The 25,135-nt window shown below is 41.0% G+C and overlaps 1 protein-coding gene across 1 annotated transcript in view; it reads right to left on the reverse strand.

Moving 5' to 3' along the window:
• Positions 1–12,166: 12,166 nt before the first annotated feature.
• The window catches only part of MEGF10 (multiple EGF like domains 10), a 76,412-nt gene continuing 63,443 nt past the window's right edge, over positions 12,167–25,135 (reverse strand). Inside the window, exons 16-24 of the mRNA XM_009986486.2 lie at positions 23,713–23,841; positions 21,899–22,027; positions 19,225–19,353; positions 18,461–18,697; positions 17,020–17,147; positions 16,728–16,851; positions 14,741–14,785; positions 13,310–13,516; positions 12,167–12,327 (exon numbers count right to left, since the gene is read on the reverse strand). Of these exons, the coding sequence (XP_009984788.1) occupies positions 12,167–12,327; positions 13,310–13,516; positions 14,741–14,785; positions 16,728–16,851; positions 17,020–17,147; positions 18,461–18,697; positions 19,225–19,353; positions 21,899–22,027; positions 23,713–23,841 (1,289 nt within the window). The remainder of the gene's footprint in view (positions 12,328–13,309; positions 13,517–14,740; positions 14,786–16,727; positions 16,852–17,019; positions 17,148–18,460; positions 18,698–19,224; positions 19,354–21,898; positions 22,028–23,712; positions 23,842–25,135) is intronic.

The following is a 25,135-nucleotide window of genomic DNA, read 5'->3' on the forward strand; positions in this document are numbered from 1 at the left end:
ATGATTCTATGATTCCACGAATTAGTAGAAATATAATAACTCTGTAGTTGCTTTCCTCTTTTAACTTTACAACGAGAAACGTGAAGTGAGCATTAAACCGAAACAGCAATCCCAAACTTGGGAAAATTATGAGCCAGTTGCTGAAATATCATGATAAAAAACCCTATGGAACTGACTTGAAAAGCAAAAATCAGTAGTTTCACTTTTTCTCCTCTCACTTGTAAGCCTCTCTGGGAAAGTCAACTGTCTGCAAATCCATCCTGGCCAGGAGATGGACGCTTGAGAGTGTAATCCTGCCAGTTGTAGGCCTTATTTCCATTCCATTAGACTTTGCAGGTCCAGGTACACACCCCTAGGCAATGCATTCCAATAACCAATAATCAATTGGCTTTTGCCACTACCTGGGGAAAAGAAGACCTCTGCCTACCTTTTGCTGGAAGAGTAGACAAATTTCTTTATTATCTTACATAACGCACAACCACAATAGCCTGTAGTATCTTCCTCCCACTCTCAGATTTTTCCTTCACTCTTCTCTCTTTCCATCTACCTGTCCCATGCCAATCAGAAAATCCTGAAGCCTAAACGTTCCAGTATTCTTTTCCCTTTAGCTTACCCATCCCCTCACAACCATCAATCTCATTGTGAACTCCTGACCTGGCAGGGACTAACATGAAGCTTCCTATACACTGAATAACAGCTTCCTATACACTGAATTCTCAACATAAGACAGCTGTAGTTTGCACATGCTGCACGAAAAAGCATAAATAATTTAGAAAAATAAGGTTAAGCAGAAAGAAAAGACATGGGAGGAGGGAATACACAAAAGGAAGAGAAAGTTAAAAGTACAATAGGTGTAACTGGAAGCTAATAGCTCATCATGTTGAAAGAATCCAGCAATACATATAATTAAAACTGATCCTACAGGATATAAGGTTTACCACTTGAATCTAAATGGCCTACCTGAAACCAGTTATACATGAGCAACTGTGAAGCAATGGGGTGGAAGATGATGGAGGGGAGGGTGGGGGCGGGAAACAAGCAATCCACAGGCTTTAACAGTGTTCAGTCCTCAGCAAAGTTTCTAATGAGGGTTTCCAACTTGCCTTAGGGGAGTTCCAGGGAGGAAGTTCCCCAGTAAGATCAGCCTACAAATCCTTAATGACTGCTAGGCGTGGAACCGGACTGTCTTTTCAGCGATTTAAAAAAAAAAAAAAAGGAAAAAAGAGAGATAGTAAAGAGTAATAGTTCTTCGCACTTCAAGCCACAAACGCATAATTTGCAGCAAGTAGCACCTGAAAATTCCGTCTAACCTCTTAAGAAGTGACTTTTGTGCCTTCTTGCAAACTTGAACATTTTGTACTACTAAATTCAAGAGACAAAGGAGAGACAAAGTGAAGCATGTGCAACTGGGTCAAAATAAGAGCAGTACTGCCATCTAGTGATTTGTGATCATAAATTGATTTCACAAATTGGTCACATTTAGTTAGAAGAAAATCTTGTCTTATGCTTACACGAAAGTAAAAAAGACGCGATACGGAAAACAGAAATACAGAAAACCACAGAAGAAAAACCCATTGCCAATGATCAGTCATCCTTAAAATCCTTTAAGAAGTAGAAGTGTGAATTTTGTTAGACTTCCACGAATTATTAGATTAAAAAAAACCCCAATCCTTGTCAGTACTAATGAAGACACTATAGCAATGATGTTAAACCTACATTACACAAAGAAAATACTGTATACCCACAAGGTGTATCCCTAGTTGACTGGTAACTATATTTTACCGATTCTCACCAGCTAAATCTCCTCCATTAACCTAAAGCCAAATCTCAGTTATTAACCCAATTCCCAAATGCAAGGCTGTGAATATTGAAGGGAAAACTAAGCTAAAGTTCTGACCAAAAATTTTAAAAGGTCTCATGTTAAAAGCACAAATTAAATAATTTTATTTAGAGACTAAAAGGCTGAACTGGCACATTATTCATCTTTTGACTTAAGTTTAATAGGATGTATTACATCTGTAGTAATATTTTGCAACAATCTTAATGACATAACCATATGTCAATAGCATTCTTCAGGTTATTACTCTAAAACATAGAAATTCACAGTTAACGATAAGATTACCTACAAATGGAGATTAGCAGATTTTACATGGATGAAGCTACATTATCCAGAAATCAGTCATACTTCAGAGTTTATAACAAGGCCATATTTTCAGTCACCCTTAATTAACCCCTTCTTGCCTTTCAATAGATGCTCCTGCTAATAAAAACTTCAAAACTCTTAAGAACCTTAAGAGGCAAAACTATTCTCTAAACAGAGCCTAAAATGAAACAAAACTACAGCTGGAACACTACCTTCCAATGCTATTAAAATTTTGCCTTCACTCATAATAGACATAACTATTTTAATTAAGCGTGTGGAACAGTACTGGTTACAAACATTGTTAATGGTCAAGCACAAGTTGACAAGTGTCCAGAATAAGGAGCAGTCGTTTATCTATTTACTTGAACAAATCAATGGTTTTGAGCCATTCCCAGTGCAACAACCTCTGCAATTAAAAGGTTACAGCCTAGGTTGCATTAACTGACAGACAGATTAACAGGCACATACTTCTACTCAACAGGAGAAAAGTCAAAGAGGGGGGAAAAAAAAAGCGCAAGAACTCATAAAGATGCAAACATAAGAGATTAAAGAAGAAAGCAAGACAGAAAATAACAAAAGAAAAACCTTCAGCTATTAAAGACAGAGGGAAGCTGACATCAATCAAAAAGAAATCATTTCAAAACTAAAAAAAAGAATCATTTCAAAACTAAACAAAAACAGAGTTGAACTGTTAGTATACTAAAGTTTCATCTGAAAAAGCCCTCACATTGGTTTATTCCATTCTAGAAAGGGAAAGCACAAAGTCAGGGATAAAACTTCTTTCAGACTCTTGTCTGTTAAATGCAGACAGGTCCCAGAGAACATACAAAGCCTTACTGAAGCCAAAAGAAGGGCATAGAAGGATCATCAGCTTAATCACCTGGTGTTCAGTGACTTGTTCCAAAGTCCAAAACCTTAATGCGAGGTAATCGGGAAAGAAAGAAAAAAAAAAAAAAGAGACCAGAACTATCCGATACCCATTTTATGTTCATAGCGTAAATAATGTTAATCACAACACTCATATCACTTTTTCACGTTTTTTTAAAAACAAACAAACAACAAAATAACCCCACAAAACCCAACTGTTTTTAACAAGCAGAATTCATTACACCTCAGATCTAACACGGTATCGAGATAGCTCAAAACACTAGGCATGCCAGAAGGGGTTGGCCTTACCTTGACACTACGGCAGACAGTTACTGTAGACCACAGATACCATAAAAAATAGGAAGTTCTACTTTTCCAAAAGCTTCCTAATCTTTTTCTTAGTGCCATTATCAACCCTCGAGACTTGTGTCAGAACACACACTCTTACTATCAAATATTTAAATACCAAAAGGCTCATGTAGCTCCACAGACCACTTAGTTCCAGATCGCTGATGACCACAGTTAGAGAACTACTGATGTAGCAGTATACAATCATAGAATCATAGAATGGCATAGGCTGGAAGGGACCTCAGAGATCATCTAATCCAACCTCCCAGTCATGGGCAGGGACGCCTCTCAACTAGACCAGGCTACTCAAGGCACCGTCCAACCTGGCCATGAACACCTCCAGAGAGGGGGCATCCACAACTTCTCTGGGCAATTTATTCCAAAGTCTTACCACCCTTGTACTGAAGAATTTCTTCCTAAAATCCTACCTAAATCTGTTCTCCTTCAACTTAAACCCATTTCCCCTTGTCCTATCAGTGGACACTATTGTAAAAAGTCCCTCCCCAGCCCTCCTGTAAGTTCCCTTCAGGTATTGGAAGGCAGCTATTAGGTCCCCCTGAAGTCTTCTCTTTTCAAGGCTGAACAATCCCAGCTACCGCAACCTGTCCTTGTAGCAGAGGTGTTCCAGCTCCTGGATCACCTTTGTGGCCCTCCTCTGAACACGCTCCATACATGCTCCATACAATGCTACATACGACTACATAAACCCATCAAAGAAACAGGTAAACAAAATCAGGCACATTCTACCAATTCGCACCGATAGCTGTATCATATGATGTGATGCAACAGCTCCAGCACTTTCAGAGGTCTGCCCCCAAAAGAAAGAATGCTTTCTTCATGTGGCAATAAAAAATAAATAAATCATGTAAGTAAAGGGCAGATCACTTCAACAATGCCTCCAGAGACATTATAATAACTAATAAGCCTCCTGAAGCATCACTTCTATCAGATCCTAACAGATCCCCAAAAGTGAGGATTTCCACTGTCAATCACACTAATTCGAGCTGAAATTACATGGGCTTCCAGGACCAGCATTTCCATCCTTGCATCTGCAAGGCTGGAATGCACAGCCCCAAGACCAGGCACCCCAACACTCTACACAGTGCCTGGAAGAAGCTCGGTCACTCGGAGGGTGACTCACAAGAACAGAACAATATACGTGAGCAAAGTATCAGGACCAGCCAACGGGAAATTCTGTGGAGTGCTGGTCCATGCGTGTGTTTCCAATGTCATCAGCCACTGAGGCACCCAGCAGTCCTGCTGCAAGGACTCTGACCTGTGTTCACAGCCGACGACCATCACCTTACGACAAGCCTCAAGGCGTGTTCCTGTCAGCAGGGAGGAGAGGAGCCGCTGCCGCCCTTTACAAGGCCATGATGGTTCAGAACAAGAGGAATAAGTCAGAGGGCCCACAGCAGGGTCAAGGACTGAGCCCGGTGAGCGTGCCGCGCAAGGGGAAAAGGCGCCCCGGCGGGAGGTCTCCGGACGGCTCCCGGGGCCTTTACACGAGCGAACACCCGCACGCACGTGCTCGGGCCAGCAGCCGCTCCGCAGGGCCCCGGCGCTGACGGGCCGCCAGAGCGCCGCGGCCTAGGCCGGCAAGCCAGGCGGAGTGCCGCGGACGCCGCCGGCATCCCTCATCCCACGGGAACCGCCTCGGCGGCACCCCCGCCCTAAACGCCGCTGCCTCCCACGCCCGTCCTCCGCCCCGCCGCCCTATCCTCCAGACCTGCCCCAGCCGCTTCGGGCCCCAGTGGCACCCAACGGCCGCAGCCGGCACCCGGGAGCGCGGGGAAGCCGCCGCCGCGGGACGCCGCCGCCGCCGCCCGTCCTGGCCCAGCCCTCCAGCCACTCCCTCCCTGCCGCCGGGGACGACGGGTGCCCGACGCGTCCTCTCTGCCTGCCGCCACACGCGGCCTCACCGGGCAGGGCGCAAGCACCAGAGTCTGCCACCACTTCCACCAGCCGCGGCCCGGCCAGCCGCCCCCACCTCGCGGAGGAGCCGCGCCCGTCCCAGGCCCCGCCGGCGACGAACGGAGCCGCCGACTACATCCCTCCGCCACCGACTACAACTCCCAGCAGCCGCGGCGGCGCCGCGCCGCACGGCCCCGCCCGCCCCGCGCTGCCACGTCCCCGGCGGCGCTGCCTAGCGACGGAGCGCGCGCGCGGGCCCGCTCGCCCCTTCCGCCGCCGCGCACTTCAGCGCCCGCGGGCCCGGCGCGGCGCGTGCGTCGGGCCCTGGCGGAGAGTGCCGCTCCTCGCCCGGCGAGGGCTCGCTCCCTCGCTCCCTCCCTCCCTCCCTCCAAAATGGCGGCAGCGCGCAGCGGGACGCCTCTTTTGCCACGTTCGCGGGCGGCGGCGGGGAGGGGCAGCGGTGCGCGTCGGGGAGGCCGGCGGGGCGGGACGGGCCGACCGAGTGTCCCCGGCGCGGGGCAGTGCCGCGGGCGCGGTGCGCGGGTTTGCCAACCACCCCGCGTGGTATTTGCGTGCCGCCTCGCACTCCCACCGGCGCAAATCATCAGGTGCATGCGTATCGACGGCCGCCTTTATCTGACTACCGGGGAGAAAAAATTACGTGATGGCCTTATGTTTGACAGCCTTAGCAAGCCATCCGGCACCTTTTCAGAGGTTACGGGAGCTCAAACTGTGTTTTAGCTGCAGTCCCCTGTATTGCATCCGTCAGTGACATCAGAACCCATCACTTGGGGATGTCGTGACTGGCCATCCTGGGCACTGCTTGGTGAGAGGCTGAGACAGGTGGGATCTCCTGAGACTAGAGAGGTTCAGGCTGAAGATAAGGAATCAAAACCACAGTCTCTGTGAGCATCATGAAGCGCTGGAGTGGGTTGCCCAGGAAGGAGGTGAGATCCCTGAGCTGCGTGGCTACAACCCAGAGCACAACTGTCACAGGCCCGTGAAGGGATGGTCTGACCACTCCAGAGCTGACCAAAAGTTAAAGCATCACATCGACCACCCTTTCAGTGAAGAAATGTTTCATAGTGTTAAGTCCGAAGCTTGCTGATTCAGCTTTGAACCATTCCCACTCATCCTGTCACTGGATTCCAGGGAGAAGAGACCAGCGCCTCCCTCTCCACGTCCCTCCCTCAGGAAGCTGTAGAGAGCAGTGAGGTTGCCTTTCAGCCTCCTTTTCTCACAACTAGACAAACCCAGAGTCCTCAGTCTCTCCTCATCGGACGTGCCTTCCAGCCCTTCCACCAGCTTGGTTGCCCTCCTCTGGATGCATCTACAACTTCTCTGGTCAACCTGTTCCAGTGCCTCACCACCCTCTGAGTGAAAAATTTCTTCTTTATATCTAATCTAAATCTGCCCTCTTTCAATTTAAAGCCATTTCCCCTTGTCCTATCACTACACGCCTTTGTAAAAAGTCCCTCTCCAGCTTTCCTGTAGGCCCCCTTTAAGTACTGGAAGGCTGCAATAAGATCACCCTGGAGCCTTCTCTTCTCCAGGCTGAACAGTTGTTTCAGCTCATCCCTTGGTGACAACGGAACCCATTGCTTGGGGACTGAGTGACACCAGAACGCATTGCTCAGGGACGTCACAACAGGCCATCCTCACCCATGGGCTTGCCTGAGCAGCACAGTGGCCCCAGCACACTTGTCTGGGGTCACCACAACGCCAGTGTCCCCTCCAGCCCCCCATCTTGTGTCTTATGTTCGGCATCAGTGTTCCACGACAGTCGCCAAAGCCTCGGCCGTGTCCTCCCATCAGGTCGCTCTGGCCGCGGCAGACATCTCCAGGCACACGTGGATAACACCTTGTGCCTCTGGAGGAGGCTGCAGGACAAAGTCCCGCAGGCTCTCCCCACACCCCAACAATGCTGGCCAGCCCTCTGGGCTCCCCTGCTCCCTCCCGCAGGGCGTCACAGGCAGCACTTGAATTGCTGTCATGGGTTTTCTGCTTTCTCTCTCTCCATCCAAACCATTCTATGTTTCTGTGATTCTATGATTAGTTGTAAATGCCAAATCTCTCATCCTTGATCAAACTGTGATAGTAAAGGACAATTTCCCACACCATCTATCTGTAGACAGCAATTTATATTCATCCTAAGGGGTCAGAGTTACAGAACGAAATTACCCCCTTTCGTGCCATGTTTATACTTTGGTTACTGGCTTTTTAATGGTTAATCTAAGGCTAATTCCTACTAGAAAGTGGAAATGCCTTGGTTTTGGCAACTCAGCTCCCTGTGTTTCTCAAGGCTAGAGCTTTAAGCATTCAAGCGACAGACTTGAAAGAATCACCCCATTTACAGAATTAGTTCCTGCAGGAACAGACAGTAATCACAGAAGTTCAGCAGTTCGAAATCAGCCTTGATTTTGCGCAAAGCATCCCATAAACTACTTGCTTTCTATAAAAAGGAAAACAAAATACTTGGCTTGGTGGTCCAGCATGTGCAAGAATAGTATTTTTTATATTTCCCATGCTATTTCGAGATGCATCCTAAGCAAACAAAACAGGAAGGAAAAAAATTTCAAAGCGTTTCCTGTCTTTCATTAGAAACTTTTATTACTTTAACCTATAGGTATGGGGAAGTGAAATAAATGGTAGTGAAGGGCAGAATGATGAACATCAGTCATCTTTGGAAAATAGATATATTTTCACAACAAAACACTTGTTTGTTACAGCTAAGAAAAAAAGCCAGGCGTACTTAATAGGTTTTCTTTAAAAATATATTAACAGTTCAATCATATCCAAGTGAAGTCTTGTGGGCTAAAAAACTGAAACAGAAGAGTTAGGTTCAATGCTCTAGCACTAGTATGAGTGGACCAAATGACAAGATTTTCTGTACAGTAATTAACAAACATGCACCCATTTGTTTTCGGTCATTTAAACTACTATATATACAATCTTTAATATAAAGCATTTTTGTCAAAATTAGCTCTCAATTCTTCAGTCTGGACTTTAGAGCTTCAGTATAAAGGTTATTGTTTGGACACATATCTAATAAAAAATCCCATTGTCGTCACGGCACTTGTAAAATCCAATGTTTTTAAATGACACATTCCTCACTTTTGAGTTTGTTTTATCCTAACTTCACTGCAATATTAACTTGACTTTGCAGATTGTCTCAGCAGAAGGTATGAGTACAATGACATCGTTCCCCTTTAATCTGCATTTGCATCTCCAATTAAAATTAATGGGAATTCTCTGGGTAGATCAAGATAAGGACAAATTCTATGTGTAACAGTGTGTTGTGATTGAAAATATTTGATGAAGTAAAAAGCCTTGAGGTTCATTATGCTTCTAAATGACCAGAATTAATATGCCTACATTATTTAAAACCTAAAGTTTATACTCGCTACTTACCTTAAAATCAGCTATTAACTTTGTGCAGCATTTCGCACTTTATTAAACCGCTAACAAGTTGCTGTCTCCATTTTCAATGCTATGATTCTCACTACTGTAATGTGAATATATAGAGGCAAGGCATCTCTTTCCATTCCTGTCTGTGATGAAGACAATTCTCTGAGTCGATGGTGTTTGCTAGAATTATTGTATCAACTTACTCATTAAGTTCCCACCACAATATAGTATGCGTGTTCAGAAGTATTTCAGTTCTCTAAAGAGCATATTGAGATCTACAAAAAGGTCTATGTGACAGTCATGAGGATTGAGCTGGGGTCTCTTAAATTGACAGCAGAGTGTACTCCAGAGGAAGGTCTGTAGCCATACAGGAGACAGCAGGATTGCTAATGCAAGTCCCATGTGCTTTCTTCCTCTGGAATGATAGACAGCTGTCCTTTAACAAGAACATATTACCCCTTGCAGGCAATCCGTTTTCTGAATTTCTACCAACGATCACTCACTGAAGTAATTTCAGAAGTCGTTTACTTGACCAGTATGTATCGCAAATCCAGCTCAGATTTATGCAGAAATTGCTTATGCTGACTATACAGCAGGACTTTTACCCACATACAGAAAGGCAGACTTCGGTAATGTGTATATTTAGAAAACACACAACAGGCAAATGTATCCGAAAGTCATCTGTTTTCATGAATATTTGGCTCAATATATCACTTAAGGATATGTGACATACTGTAAATTTTCAAACAAATATCATTTATTCAGCTCTTCACTTTTTCATATAAAAAAAGAACTGTTTATATTATGAAGATTAATTTACCTAGTGGCCCCCAAATTTTACACAGAGTAAGAAAATAAATTTTTGTGAGCTCACAATTGCTGAATACAGCATTTGCTATTCATGGTTTTGGAGAAGAAAGGTTTTATTTTAAAGTCTGTTTCACACAGTACAAACACATGTATATACCAGTAGCTCTACATGTTATCTATATGCACACAAACCAAATCAACACTTTGTCTTATGAAGGGATTAAATAGTAACTGGCTTTTGAAATCTTGTACTTAATTTCTGTACTTGCAGATTCCAAAGATAATCAAGTTATTTATTCCAAGGGTATACAAGAAAGGCCCAGGGAATTGCAAAACAGCCAGTGCTCATGGCCACGGAGAACCAAGAATGTTACGGGGCACTTCATACAGGCATAAATGTTCTCAGGCTCGTGCACACCTGCAACAATGGCGTCGGATGCAGATCTCTCGTTTAGCATTACTTCAGTGACAACAAATAAAAGCAAATTGTATTTCCATTTTGGCTCTGGGGCTCCTTTAAAAAAAACATTTCCGAGAGTTTTTTCAGTTTTTATTCCAGTTGATCCTCTATTGCATTTAGTTTTCCAAAGGCAACTGGTTGTGATTTTCTAAGGAATACATCAATGCTGTCACAATAGCAGTAATTCTTTGTCTCAGACGGTACTGCAGTCCAGATGTAACGATAAAAATGGTCGTGCTAAGCCGGAGAGCACATACACCGAACTCTTGACTGCCCTTCACATCGCTGTAGTGCATCACAAGTCTCATGTGCCAGAACGTGACCCCAACACAGAAAGAAGAGAGGCCTAGTGCTTCCCGTTATATGCCATACAATGCAACCGCCTGTATCCTTTCCCCGTCAATCAGGGGTACACCAACCCTCAGGACGAGCTATTTATTCACAAGAAGCTACAGAGATACTGTCAGGGCAGGGTGGAAAAGCCTGCTGGGGTTATGTTACAAGCATGTTAGCAGACAGAGTCACTGACATCATCATCAGCTGGAGGCAATACTGCCACATCATTTTTAGGTTTTTGAAGGTAACTTTCCACGGAAAGAGAATGTCGGGTCTATATCAAACATTTTACTTCTAGGCTGATGTGTTGGGGGAACAATTTTGCTTCAATGGACGGATACCTTAGCAAATTTAATTTCCACCAAATTGTGCAGTTCATAACAGATTGTTTGGGAGAGAGAGAAACGAGCCTTTTGGAAAGATGGTCTCCCTCCATATAGTCAATAGAATATGCTAAACTTTAATGAGTGACTGTTTTTTACTTTTCTTCTGTGTTCTTGTTATTATCCTCGACAAAAACACCTTGATTTTTTTTACCCAATTAATGAATAATGTTAAGCTATTATGTATTAGATGACCACCTCTCATAGACATCAGTATGACATGAATTCTTACTTCAATCCTCTCTCTGGGCCCAGAGGTCCCCTTAACCAGACACAATAAAGGCCAGTTGGCAAAAATGCAAAAGAAATGGACACACAGTAGAATATTTTTGCAATCACAAGCTAGATCACTAGAAACACAGATACACAGCGTAAAAATGGAGACACAGGTTAATGAAGAATGGGGGGTACATGTGTCACATTATTAGCAATGCAAAAGACCAGCTTAAGCATGTGTTTCCCTACATCAACTATAAAAAAGAAAAGGTGCCTTTTTAGCAAGTATGCACAGAGATTGCTTAGTTATTTCTAAGAAAAAAAAATCAGAACACTTTACTATTTTTATCCTATATTACAGTCATTGTTACTACCTGTTTATAAAATGTAAACCTTTCCTTGCAGTAAAGGTTTACAGCAGTCATCACCTTTGTCCACTCCTTACATAATCAGTCCATGGTGACAAAAATAAACTGATTTCATTTACACATTTTATGAAGTAATTACTGATATGCTATGGATTATTAGTTGTATATGGCAGAAATAGTGGTCAGAACTGCAACATATAGAGTTGAATCGTAGCAAAAGATTTGTTGAAGACTGGTGCTGGGTCTGGAGTACCAAGAGATCTTGAGGCATCATATAATATTGATGTATGCAATACTTTTATCTCCAAAACTATTCAAGCAAGGTATGCCCACCACCAGTAATGGACAAAAAAGCCCGGTGATGGATTTCCCAAGCGACTGCAGTATTGTGCTTACTTATCCCCATCAAATCTTGTTTCTTAATATGTCTTGACTAGAGATCAGAATGGAAGTTAAAATTTGGCAAGGCAGTTCTTCTTCTACATAACTGGTGAAGCAGATCACCTGTACAAAGTGGTATTTGGTAAATTGCACTGTCCTGGGAGTATTCCTACTCTGAAACATGACAAACATGAAGTCTATATTTGAAGTCGCTGAAATGGGATGTTATCAAAATTGATCTGCAAGCTAATATTTTTAAGCCATTATATTACAGTATAAATGTGTTGCATACCTGTTTCTATAAAATTTACTGCCATGAAAAAAACAATGATCAAGATCCCCAGAGCGTGGCATTTGTCCATCTGTCACTTGTATACACAATACAAACCTCATGTTGAGATTCTGTTTAATGTACAGCAATTGTCTGCTGGACAGATTAGGAGCCCAATATGATGGTAAACTAGAGGAAGGAGCACAACCATGCCACTTTGCCCCTTGAGAGTCCCACTGTGCTACACATCAGCTTTTGGGGTCATTCACTGCTGACCTCCTTTGTAGAGGATGTGGGGCTATCTCGAACTGGTAGCAAGTCATAATGACAGGGAATATGGCTGTTTTTTGGAAGATCATAAGGATCCTGGCTGAAACGTCCGCTGCTGCCAAATGCTCCCTGGACAACACTCACCGTAGGTTCTGTGATAAAAGAGAGCATATAGATTCAACACTAGAAACAACAAACAGAAGGCAAACACTGTATTTCATTTCAGATTGCGTTACAAAATATCCTCTCCTTTCTACTTCAATATAAAGATTTCTTGTCGTGCTGAGTCCTGAAATGCAAGTGTAGGAACAAAGGTTGATGTTAAGGTGTTTTGGCTTTATACTAATTTACACCTGTGGGCTTGCAGCAGGGCCTTGCCATGAGTATATTTACTGACAGAAGCAAGTGGACCAGCACCTGTTCTTTGCGTGTGGGCAAACCCCAAAAAATCCAAAATTTGGGGCTTTTAATCAAGATTTTATAAAAATCCTTAGAAACACAATGGGGATATTGATGGATTTCAGAGAAATCTCTAATTGAGGTACAGAAAAGGCAAATAGTATCCTATGACATGTGATGTACACGTTGTTCCAGTCCAGAGACCGTTAGGATAACTACCATTCCACAAGACCCCAAAGTTTTCTGTAACTACAGTAATGCAGTAACTAGATAGGGTTGATATCAGTAAAATACTATGTCCATCGGTGAAGAGGCTGTTTTTTCTGATTGAGAGGAGGAAACAAATCTTTTCTGTCCCTTCCATACATCTTTTCTATCCCTCCAGCTGCGTTCAGTTCTGAACAGCCTAATCTAGAGTTGAATTATCTTGCAATCAAATGCTACGCTTATCTTAATGCGGTTGTTTAAAGAAAGGCTTTCAAACCAGAGAAATCCAGAGCTACCTCTAAGTTACAGAACAGAGCTAAAGAGATTTCAAACTCTGTTCTTGTGAATTACATCACTTATCTCAAAAGAATGAGACTGTTTTTATAGCTTTTGAGCAGAAAATAGAATCTGATCCCATCATTTTTTCAGTGATTTTTCATATGTTTTAATTTAACTGCTTCCAAGAAAAAAAAGCCCTGTGCTCTTTGTTCTTAACCTTCAACATCTAGGAGTAGATTTTGTACTTACCAACTTCATAAACATTCTTATTAGCTGAAGCAGAGCCAGCAATCTCAGCATATGGGGAGTCCCTGCGTGCTGGTGACTTCATTTCAACATATCCACATTCTGAACTTTTTGGTACGAGAGCTGGTGGGTCTTTTATAGTAGCATACGGGTTCTCAGAACTGCTTAATGAGCAATTACTTAAATTGTATTCTGAGTTCTTCACTAGATCTGCAAAAAGAAAAAGATATTAGTCCCTGAAGCATGCTACATACTATGGACTTCGCTACTAAACAGGGTGTTCTTTAATTTTGAGTTCTAAAAAGTCCTTCATAAATGAATATTTAAATGGAAACCAGTCATAACACTTCAAAATTTTTATACAGCAATTAATGAAAGCACCTCTACTGCTATGCTCTTTCATGGCTTGATCTTGCTGTCAGCAAATTCCTGTTGCAAAGTCTGAGAACCTTCAATTCTAGTTAAAATAGTAGCTAGCATTACATATAGATAATGTGAAGAATCAGTTTTTAATAGGCAGTTCAGAATACTTTTTGCCTTTCCAATTCCTGAACTCAGGACACTACTAAAATAAATGATCTAAATGGATAGCGCTCATAACTCCGAGACTCCTTTAAGATATTTTAAATTCGGCTTCCCCTAATCCTGAAAACCAGGAAATGTCAGGTATAATAAATCACTCCTTCAGCTTAATTGTCCTATATTATACACATGGTGACAAACTAGCTGCTTTTGTCTACATATTTAACTCATTCTTCATATGGATTTAGCAACACTTTTTTCATTATTTGGATATCCAGGCATTCTAGTCACCCTTGGCATACCTTGATCATATAACAAAAATAGTGACACACACCAGTATTGTCCAGTATAAAGTCTTATGAGAAAAATGGATAATTCAAAAGATAAAAATATCATCACTACCCTGAATTTCTGAAGCTTTTCATTGCTCTCTATGTATTCATATCTTTACATCCTTTCCAAAGGCCTGCGGTGAACGTGATGAAGCACTGTAGGCTAGTCATCATACAGTCCTACATGGGCCATGCCAGTTGCAAGAGGAATTGGCTCTCTTTTAAAGTCTTTCATCAGAGGCAGAAAGCATCCTTACCTGGCTCACCAGCCTGAATTCAAGGGCCAACCCCCTTCTGCTGTCTAGAATAGAATTATTTTGTGCCTCAAGCATTACAGAAACATTTGATGTATGTGATACATAGGAGATTTAGAAAGGCTTGGTCTGTTGGCTTTTTTCTAAAAACCCTTACCTCAAAAAAAAAAAAAAAGCAAACAAACTTCATGCATTGATTCAGTGTCTAGGAAAAATTTAGTCCAAAATTATTTCATATTTTCTTCACACAGAAACAAAAGGTAATTTAGAAGAGTAAACTGAATGCCTATGTCATTTCATCTAAATGCATCAGAAAATAATCTCACCTTTCAGGGACTTTCCCAAATATCCCCTATCAAGTCCAAAAGCACCTGAGGAAAATGACATAAAGAACAGTAGTTTTAAAAGCAAAGAAAAGTGATTAGATAACAGCTTCTAAAGCTTTAAAAACTGCTTTGGGACTAATTTGTACCTTAGCAGAATAATTCTCTTATAAGCACTGTGAAACTGCCCAGTATAAGGTTACAGAAGCATTGTTACTATTTGCTTGCACACTTTCAAACAGTAGCTTCCTGAACAGAGAAAGTTCAGGTCACAAGGGACCATTAAATTACCCAGTTTGACTTCACATATGACACAGGCCATTACGTTTCCCCCAGTTACTCTTGACTAAGCGGAACAACTGCTGTTTGATTGAAGCATATTTTTTTGTCTGGATAAAACATATCTACCAGAAAGGCACTCATCTTTACCTGAAAATCTCAGGGTATGCAAAGTTCACTCTAATTCTTGGTGCTCTTCTTCCAAAGTTTATCACTCCCAGTGAGCTGACCAACGTCACTCTGTTCCAGTCCCTTGACCCACAGCAAAGGCCCAAACACCTAGCATCTAAGCCTACAGCTTTGCAATTGCCTGTTAGTCAACAGATTTCTCTCTATGTAAGTCCCAATATAAACATTAGCAATCAGCAATGCCTGACAACTGTCTTCAGAGACCTGACATTTAACTGGTTACTAATCCATTCAAGCAGCTTTCATTGATATTATGGAGTGCTAATTTTTTGATTGGATTGTATTGTTGTACTGTGCTAGAAGTCTTAAAAAAGTCTAAAATCCCTTTATCTATACAATAGCTCTCCAAACAAAATTCATGGAATTTTGTTTAATTTATATTAATCCGATTTAATTTCCAAGAAGGAAATTATGTTATCCGGAGACTTAAACCAATTAATTTCATTCCTATCTCATCTTTGTTTATTAGATCTGATGTCAGTTGTTTTTACCAAGACTAATGCCCAGGTCACCAGCCTAGAGTTACCCAAGTAATCTCATTTGATCTTCTAGAAAATGGACACAGTATCAGCATTCATTCAGTTCTCTAGAATCTCTCTGTTACTCAAGATACACTGCAGTGGGTTAACCACAGCGAGTATCTCTTAGGAGTCTTAAGTGTTAGTACAAATGCTCTAAGAAAACGTCAAGTTGAACATTGAGCACTATGACTGAAACCCTTTTCTAAAAAAAACCACATCTGAGCCTGAATTATGGTTAGACCAAGATTGAGGATGAGCAGGAAAAATATAACGCTGCACGCTGTCGTTCTGATTACCAGAATCTGATACTGATAGGGACCAGAAATGAAAGGAAGTAAATTATCTAAAATATACTGGGACTGAAAGTCCCTTTTAAGGCTTCCACTGGTCAGAGATATGGTCAGTGCAGGATGAAAAGATAGCAAAAGATAGCATAAAGCAGGATACAGCAACTCTCACCACTTCTTGAGAACTTTTCTTCTTAAGGACAGTCCTCTGTCTTTTAGTGAACAGGAGGCTTAACTGGGAAAGTGGTCCGAGAATTTATCTCTGAATGAGCTCAGATGATAAGAAACTACTTTTAAAGCATTGATTCCATTTGGTGGGGATTAAAAATAAAAAAGGATATATGCAATCTTTCATTTATTTAAAAATATCTAAAAAATTAAAAATTTTGCCAAAGCAGACCTTTATTGTTCAATATCCATTGTTTTATGAAACTAATGAATAAGCAAATCTCTTTACAAAAATAATGTGAGATATTTTGCATATCATGTCTGCATTGGGCATCAGCCCAATTCACCATTCCTGAAAAGGAGCCACTTCTTTATTTCCAAGGGTACTGCCTTAAAGGAAGGTCAAATCCATAACCCTGAGCCTCAAACACAGCCTGACAAGCCTGGCATTACCTGAGTGGAGAACCAGGAAAACATCCTTGCTTTCCAATCCATCCCAAACACAATGAATAACATTCACCTTCTCCTCCTTTTTTTTCTACTTACCAAGCTCATTGAGGTAGCCACCATGTTTCCAGTCTGCAGGCAGTGTTCCTGTGTAGTCCATGAGAGTGCCTCGTTTTCCAGGTTCCACATTTTTAAGGTTCACAAACAGCTGATTGTTTTTCGCCTATTTCAAAGAAAGACAGGTGACAGAAACTTAAACTGATGGGAAGTTGCTGAAATTCCAGGTGACAATCAGGGAAAGCAAAATAAACCAAATATGAAACATTAGGGAACAAAGTAAAATAAACCAAAGGCCAATTTACACAGAAGCATCCAGATTTTTATGCTTTACCTTTGCCAGGGTCAGTCTGTCCATATTGTTGACATGAGGTGGGGTAGTGCATTGAGTTAGAGTATGATAACTAGGGTTAGAGAAATAGTGACTGTTAGCATTTCCACCATTACTGTGAGGGATGGTTTCTGAAAAGAAAAAGAAAGGAAAATTAAAAACTGAAAATAACATAGCATTTCATTCTAAAGATATGTTTTTGACAGTGCTGCACTGATTTCAGAATCTGATTTAGAATTTGCTGGGAAAAAAAATCTGAAGATCTTGCATCCATTTAAAGAAATTAGAGATACAGAGTAGTAAATGACTGGTCACATCCCCACTTTCAGCAAATAGCATCCACCAGTGTTACTTGCTCACTTCTCTTTCTGCTGTGATCCCTTGCCCTCTTTTGCCTCTGTAGTCATAGCAATGTCCTAATTATAGACACTTTTACCATCAAGTTCACAGCAACATTTTCTGGTGATTCAAGAGCACCACCACCTTTGCTGATACATCCTTCTTGACTCTGTCTACTGTTTCTGCTGACTTCTTTACCTGCTGCCTTCCTTACTAGCTGTGTGCAAAAAAACAGTGTTGCCTGAAGTTTCACGCACCCATTGTATCCCAACTCACATGCACTTTCATAGGTCGAAAACTCCGGTTTTGTTTCAGGAGCTTTGCTCCTTCCCTTCGTTTGTTTCAAACTCGACGCACTCTGCTATCTGCCTCTCTACAGCTTGCCACAGCTAGTGTGAAATCCTGATTTTCTGCAGCTATAGCAGTCTTTCTGTATTCAAGCTGTTGGCATTGAATCTGAAGTCTCAGTAGAAACCATATTTTGCCACACTTTCCAATTCTGTTTAAAAATAGACACAGAGGAATAGAAATGTCCATACTTCCACTGTTCAATGCAGAAAAACTGGGCAAAATGTTGCACAGTAAAGCGAGGTATATGGTCACTTGTTCCTTACCAATAACAAATTTCACCAGCGTCAGCCACCTTCGTAGTACCAAAAGCAAAGATTAAAAGACTACGATGCAGAACAAACTAAGCAGCTATAGATGCTGGGGCAGCATCCTTCTGAGCTCGGGTGAACTGTCTCTGATAGCTGAAAGGTAAGCATACAAGTCTACCATCGCATCCCGCTGGTCTTGTGTGCCAGTTCACCAGCACCACTGTCAGCACAGTCTCAGGGGCTGCTCTCCTGTGAAAGGCAGTTGAGAGCAGTGTCTCAGTCTTCCTATAGAAGGAAACCCTCCCCTGCCTCTCTTTCCAGGAAGGCTTCCGAGGCAGAATTTTTCGAAATCATGTTCCTGCTCACATCAGGCTTTGCTAACACAAAAAGGTGAAATATGCACATTTGAGCCCTGTTAGGGGCAGATGTGAATCCCTTTCACAGCTCAGCTAACAAAGCACAAAGTCAAGAGATGGAGAAGAAAAGCTGTTCTAAATGTCACTTACCTGAAATGGTGTAATCCGCATTGATGACCCTCATAGCAGGGGTATAGGTCACTGCAGGCATATTAGTTTCTTTTCCTTTCTGCTTATGTCTGTAAATGATGAACAGCACTAGCAGGAAAAGCACGACCAGGACAAGAATGATGATGCCTGCTATGGCCCCTATCTGGTAAGAATCAGCAGGGATGGCGGTACTGGTACGGCTTAAACTGTTCAAGTTTCCCACTATAATTACACCAGCTGAAATATAGGAAGAAATGAAAATATGTGGCACAAATTCAGAGGCTTATGTGTCAGGAGCAGAAGACAATATTTCAATTCTACATCTTTCTGCTAATTTCACTGTATTTAATAACACTAAAATAGAACTATGTCAGAAACCAATGTGAAGACAATCCTAGACTTAAGGAAGAGCACTCATCTTCTTCACAGAAAGAGATATTTTCACAGAGTTGAAAAAGTAACAACATTCTCTAGGTAAAAGTACAGAAAAGGTAAAGAACATGCTCTATCAGCAGCTTCGGAGAGCACAGTACTGTAAAACATTTCATGCAATCTACCTTTGAGTGCATTGCTCCAATAAATTATCACTGAGGCATCTAACACTTACAAAGCCTACAGAACATATCTAATTTAATAGAATGGGCTGTTTAAACACACATGCCTTATCAGATTAATTTAAAAAATGATACAGAAATGGCATTTAATAGCTTAATCCAAGTTTTACATAAAACAGTTACAATAATTCTGTTGCATCTGGGCTTTACCTTGATCACACCTGGCCCCTTTCCAGCCTGGGCTGCAGTAGCATGTTCCTGTGATGTGGTCACAGGTTGAGTTGTTCAGACAGTCACATATCTGCCGGCATCCATACCCATATGTACCTTGAGGACATTCTGCACAAAATAAGTGCAAATAAAAATCAAAGACAGTCAGTACCTCTTAAATGTTTTGGTATTACAGAGCCACAGCACCATACACGATACCATTTGTTTCTAGCCTCATACGTTTTTGTACATGGCCAGCAGATGGCAATGAGTCATCAGCATAGACCTCTATGGAAAAGATTTTCTTAAGAGGACCTCTCTGTATATGTGTGTATGCGCAGGAATGGAGAAGGAAATCGTATTCAGAAGTGATATTCCTTTACCTGTAATGTTGCTACTACTAAGGCAGTGAAATTAGGAAGGAAAAAAAAAAAAGCCAAAACCCCCCAAAAAACCAAATGTGACAAAATGTGAAAAAAATGCCAGCTCTACATCAGAATGTCAGATCTCACGGGTTACTCAGATCCCAGTGCTTGAAAAATCATGTAATCGTATGAGTGGAGCCGGACATCTGGCTGGTGTCATGTCATATGACAGATGTGCTGATGTGAAAAAGAGCAAAAGATAAGGACCATAAGAATGAGTCTAATAGATGCCATACTTTTATATAAAAATAAAACTTGTCCTAGACTGCTTATAGCATACTTTGATACTGTAATGTATAAAATGAGAAAGTATCTACAGCAGAAAAATGCTATGTTATGAAGAGTAAGCTAATTGGAAGTGTTTTACATGATTTTTTTCTCTGCCAGAATTATTTCAATACAGTAATTACTGATCAAAATGTCTCCTACATCATGTAATTAGCATGATGAGAATTATCCTACACTGATAAAAATTATTTCTTTTATACTGCCATCTCTTCTACTGTGTGGCTTGTTACATTACTGTAGTTCTGATGGTCTGAGGAAGTGTGGAATTTCTTCACCTTCTGAGACTTAGTTTTCTGCAGTCTCTCAGGAGTTTTGTAACTATATTAATTTGTTTTTCTTTTTTAAAAGAATCTAACTCATCTTTTATGTATTTCTAATTTAGAACAATTATACAAGACAATGTAACACAATAAGTGCCAAAGAAATGTTCCTGTGGTCTTGATAAATTCAGACTCAAGTGGAATTTTACGCTCATATACCTCCTCCTTCTCTTGGTTACATTCAATAGAACAAGATTATAACTTCTGAAGTCAATGGCTGGGCAAAACCCATCACACTATAGTATATTTTGGCATTTTGAAATCTGAGTTGGAACGAAAAGCCCATTTTTAAAACTGACATTCAAATTCAGAAATACCAAAATATTTAGTTTAATATTGTTAGATCATTATTATCAATTTATAGGATGGAATATAACACGTATGAAACATATCAATAAAGTTATATTTGCTGAAGTATTCAAAATGCTTTTTTGATACCATGACATCAAGAGAGGATCTTACAAAGTTTATCTTTTTCTAAACATTATTACTCTTTTGAAGTGAAACACTGAGATCATCAGAGTAGAATAAGAAAATTTAAATAGCTAATTATGACATGTTGCCAGCTATTATTTCATTGAAATAAGTATATTCCCCTAAACCATTCAGATTTTGTTGCAACTGTATTTTTCTTAGGAAAAAAATAATCCACTTCCAAATTTTTAGTGGTTAGATGTTGATTAGACTTAAAAGTGTAACTCCCATTGCAGCTGGGGCTAGGCCCAGTGCTGAGGGAATAAAGTGTGTCCGTAGGAATGGCAACCTTCCCTCCCTTCCGTTACAGAGCTGCCAGATGTGACACATGCTATCTTGGCCACTGCACAGCCCTTCAGATTCAGATGCAGCTAAATCAGTCCTGGTTATAGGTACTATGTAGTGTCCTCCACACATCAAAAGCAGTGTCCTGTGCATGATGCTGATGCCAAGGACAGGTTGAAACCTTCACAATAGTAGGTTAAATGGTTTGCTTTGCGCTGCGGTATCATGGATGAACTGTGGGAGCACCTATCCCTAATGTGAGCAGAAGTTGGACTAACAGTTCTGTGCTTATGGGCCTGGTTATTCTTTTACTGTTATGCAATGTTATACCTCCATTGATGTCAGTGGTGTTACTCTTGATTTTCCTGGGTAAAGAAACACACATAAATGAAAACAAAATGCCATCTATAATGCTTTTATAATCCAATTGTGTTGTAAAACCACATTGCAAAGATTATTTTTATCCACTAGGATTGATGTGGAACTTCTTATCTTTAGTTTTCTATTAGTTTTCATTGCGGTTTATGCTAATGACAATTACTTGGATTCATTTGTTACTTTTAAATGACAGAGTTGTTGAGGTGGGTTTTTTTAGCATTATGTCCAAAGCAACTAGAATGTAGAACGAATGCCTTTTACATGTAGCTACGAACTGAAAGAAGCAGCCATCACAATCATAATCAGTCTTAAGAACTAATTCTGCAGGCTTTTATCTGTTTGGAAAAAGCCTAGGTCCAAGTCCTGAAGCTCCTTCCCCATCAAAATCCCCACTGGAGCCAAGAGGCGTTATCACAACACTGGCCAAAACAACCAAAACAACAAAGGGTGGGCTCGGGGTTTAGTATTTGCTATCAGGCATGAACAATTCCCGTCCCTACTCACTCTGCTCGCAGTGCTTCCCCATGAACCCTGTGCGGCAGGTGCACTGCCCACTGATGTGGTCGCAGTCTGCTCCGTTCTGACACTGGCATATCAAGGCACAGTCCTTGCCGTAAAACCCTAAGGGACATCCTGCAATACAAGGAGGGGGAAAGGAAAAGGAGTGAAACCTCCGCTCTAGAAATAAAATGCAAATACTCTGGTTCAGTATGTTAACTGAGAAGTCATTTCTGTAGCCTGCTACTCACCATGGCATTCTATAAACACAACAGATCAAGACCTACCCTATTTTAAATTATTTAAAACACACATTAGGTGAAACCTACATAAAAATGAGGTTGGAAAACTGTGCAGAAGCAGATTTTCAGAAGGCAGCAAGAAGTGCTCCTCAAAGAAATGGGTTTAAGAAGATATTTGAAGGAGGAGTAAGAGGGCAGTTTGTGAACCAGAGCAGGGAGTCTGTTCAGTGATGAATGAACCTTCAGACATATTTTCTGCACAGTTGATGTTGAAGCATAAAAAAAATAAAAATAACAACATATTGTATCTCAGCTCCTCACAAAGATACCATTTCAGTATGAAGAAGACATATCGCTGCAAAGAGATCATTATTCACCAGCAGGAAGCAAAATAACCATGATCGCTGACAGCTGAACCAGTATAGTGAATGTCTTCCAGAGCCGTATCCATATGGCCCTATAATATATCTGTTATTTCCTGCCACTATGACATTATTCAGTTGAAAAAGGAGAGTTCTGATCTTATGAAAAACATGTATTTAAACACTGAATGCAGAACACAGTTAGCAGTCTTGTTTTTCTTGAGTTCAGAGGTAATGGTTATGCCCAGATTACAGACAGTGGGGGTGCCTGGTTTGAAGATAAACCAGATTGAAGCTGTAGTATCATAAAGATAAGAAGCCAACTTTAACAGTATCTATCTCTAACAAATGTTTATTTCTCAAAATTTGTATGAATTCTTACCCAGCGTATAAGGAGAGCCATATACCTACATTCAGTCACTACTTGTATTTTTAATTTAATGCAAAACTCTTGGAAAAAAAATAAATCAATATTAATGTATTAATTACATAAAGAAAATTCCAAAGCAAACTGTAACGTTACAGTCTAGTGAAGTTAAGTTTCTAAGTTCCAAATAAAATAGCCTCTATATCAGTATTTGAATTACGGGTGCTGAGCTAGAGCCGTTGTTGCAATTGTCCTTGGGAGGCAGCAATCACATTTATGAGATGTACTGTGTGACCGTATGATCACTTTGCAGTGACAACAGGGACTGTGCCTCAGTAGACCACGGCCACAGCTAAGCTAGAAGTTATTCTCATGGCTTCAGTCAGCTCTGTGTTATCTTACAATCTTGGTTGTTGGGTCTCTGCTGCTAGAGTACTTCCTAGAGTGGTTTCAGAGAGGGGGACAGTTAGATGATACTGTCATCCCACCCTGTAAGAAATGCCTGCAGAGCCAACACCATCCATGTTGTGGACTGCAGCCATAACCGCACACCTGCAGTGGTAGTATCTGAATGTCACATAAGACTCTTCCACAAGGCTGCCTGGCTGTGGCCAAAAGTTGTCTTCCTCTGAAGGAAGGCTACTGAGGAGCCCAAACGTAGTAGCCAGCACTCTGACAGTGCTTATACAGGCCCCCCCCTCACTGCAACCATGGAGTTAATGCGAGCATTTTCTAGATCAAAGGAGATTCAGCAGCATGGGAAGAAATCAACAAATAAAGTGTGAAAATACTGAAGGAAAATTCTGTCGCTGATGTGTAGACTCAGAACGGTTAACAGAAGTCACTTACTTTGTGTACAGTAAAGGCCAGTCCATCCTGGGGTACATTTGCACTCCCCATCGTAGGCACTGCAGTAGGCTCCATTGTGGCAGTTGCACGTATGGATGCAGTTTGGTCCCCAGTGGGAAGGTGGGCAAGCTAAAGCAACCCAGAGCGATTAATTAATCTCAAATCCTTGCTATCCATGAACGGAGCTGCTTACATTCACATATGAGCACTGCTTCATTTGGGGTTTGTTGTCTTTCTTTTAAACTCATTTTTTGGGCTGTTCCATTCTGAGCAAATAACCACGTTTTGTTTTTGGTTTTTTTTTTTTTTTACTAAGAAATCATTTTACTCCAGGTTAAAACTGCTGAAAAAGATTAAATGTGTGAAAGAAAGCAGTGATACATACTTGATACTCAGTAATTAGGACACTCATACCAGCTTTCTCATAGAGAAAGCCATCTAAGTTTCCTTTCTTAATTTAGTTTTCAATCTGCAAACAGCTCAATTGAGCACAGTCAAGGGGATAAACCTTTTAAGCCTCAAAAGTGAAAGAGAACAAACGGAGAGGGTTGAAACACATCTTATAGCCTATAGCTTTAGACCCAATACTAAGTTTACTTCTTGTATTTCCGCCATTAGATTCTACATAATTGCCTGAATGTGGTGCATATAATCAGGACTGTACCTTAATCAAGTTAACTCAGTTGCTTCTGCAGGTCCATTAATCAATATAGTATTTCTAAAAAGCCAAGTAATTATCTACAAAGCAGAGGTTTTTTTTCACTCACAATCATGTCAACACGTTATGAGAGTGAATTTTACTGACTGCTTTGAAAATGTCATGATGAATGAATTTGATACTATGTGCTGCCAGTAGAATAGTGAAGTGGTTCCAAAATGCTAATTACTATTCAGAGACAGCAAAAGATAATTTCCTCCATGTCAGAATATCACTAAGTGCAGAGGGTACTCAGAATAGCCTCTTTCCGTAGATTAAGATTCACATCTTGAGGTTTTTATTTGTTTCTTTAGTAAAGAGATGAATAATTTAAAAATAGTTTTGTGGAAGTACAACATGAGTATTTCACAGGAGAGAAGAAACAGGTCAGACACTGAAGCCTTAGCTTTACTCCTGTGTAAGTTTCAAAAGGCTGATAACTCCCTATTGTTATGTACTCATTTGGTTGTCCAGAGACCTGTCTGAGAGCAAAAACTCTTGAATCCTTTAACTGTTTGCATAATGACTCATCTATGTGTGGGCTGTATTTTTGCAGTGTCATCTTTGCCCAAATTTCACTTCATTAAGAAATATACTACATTGTCTTGAAAAAAAAAGTGCTAAATTTGTTTTTCGCCGTTTCTACTTCAGTTGTGCTTTATGATTTTTATTATTGCTTTTTGTTTGAAATTAGTGCTCGAATAAGAAGGAATATAAATCACATAC

This window comes from Tauraco erythrolophus, chromosome Z, assembly GCF_009769465.1.
Source record: "Tauraco erythrolophus isolate bTauEry1 chromosome Z, bTauEry1.pri, whole genome shotgun sequence".
NCBI classification, from domain to species: Eukaryota; Metazoa; Chordata; class Aves; order Musophagiformes; family Musophagidae; genus Tauraco; species Tauraco erythrolophus.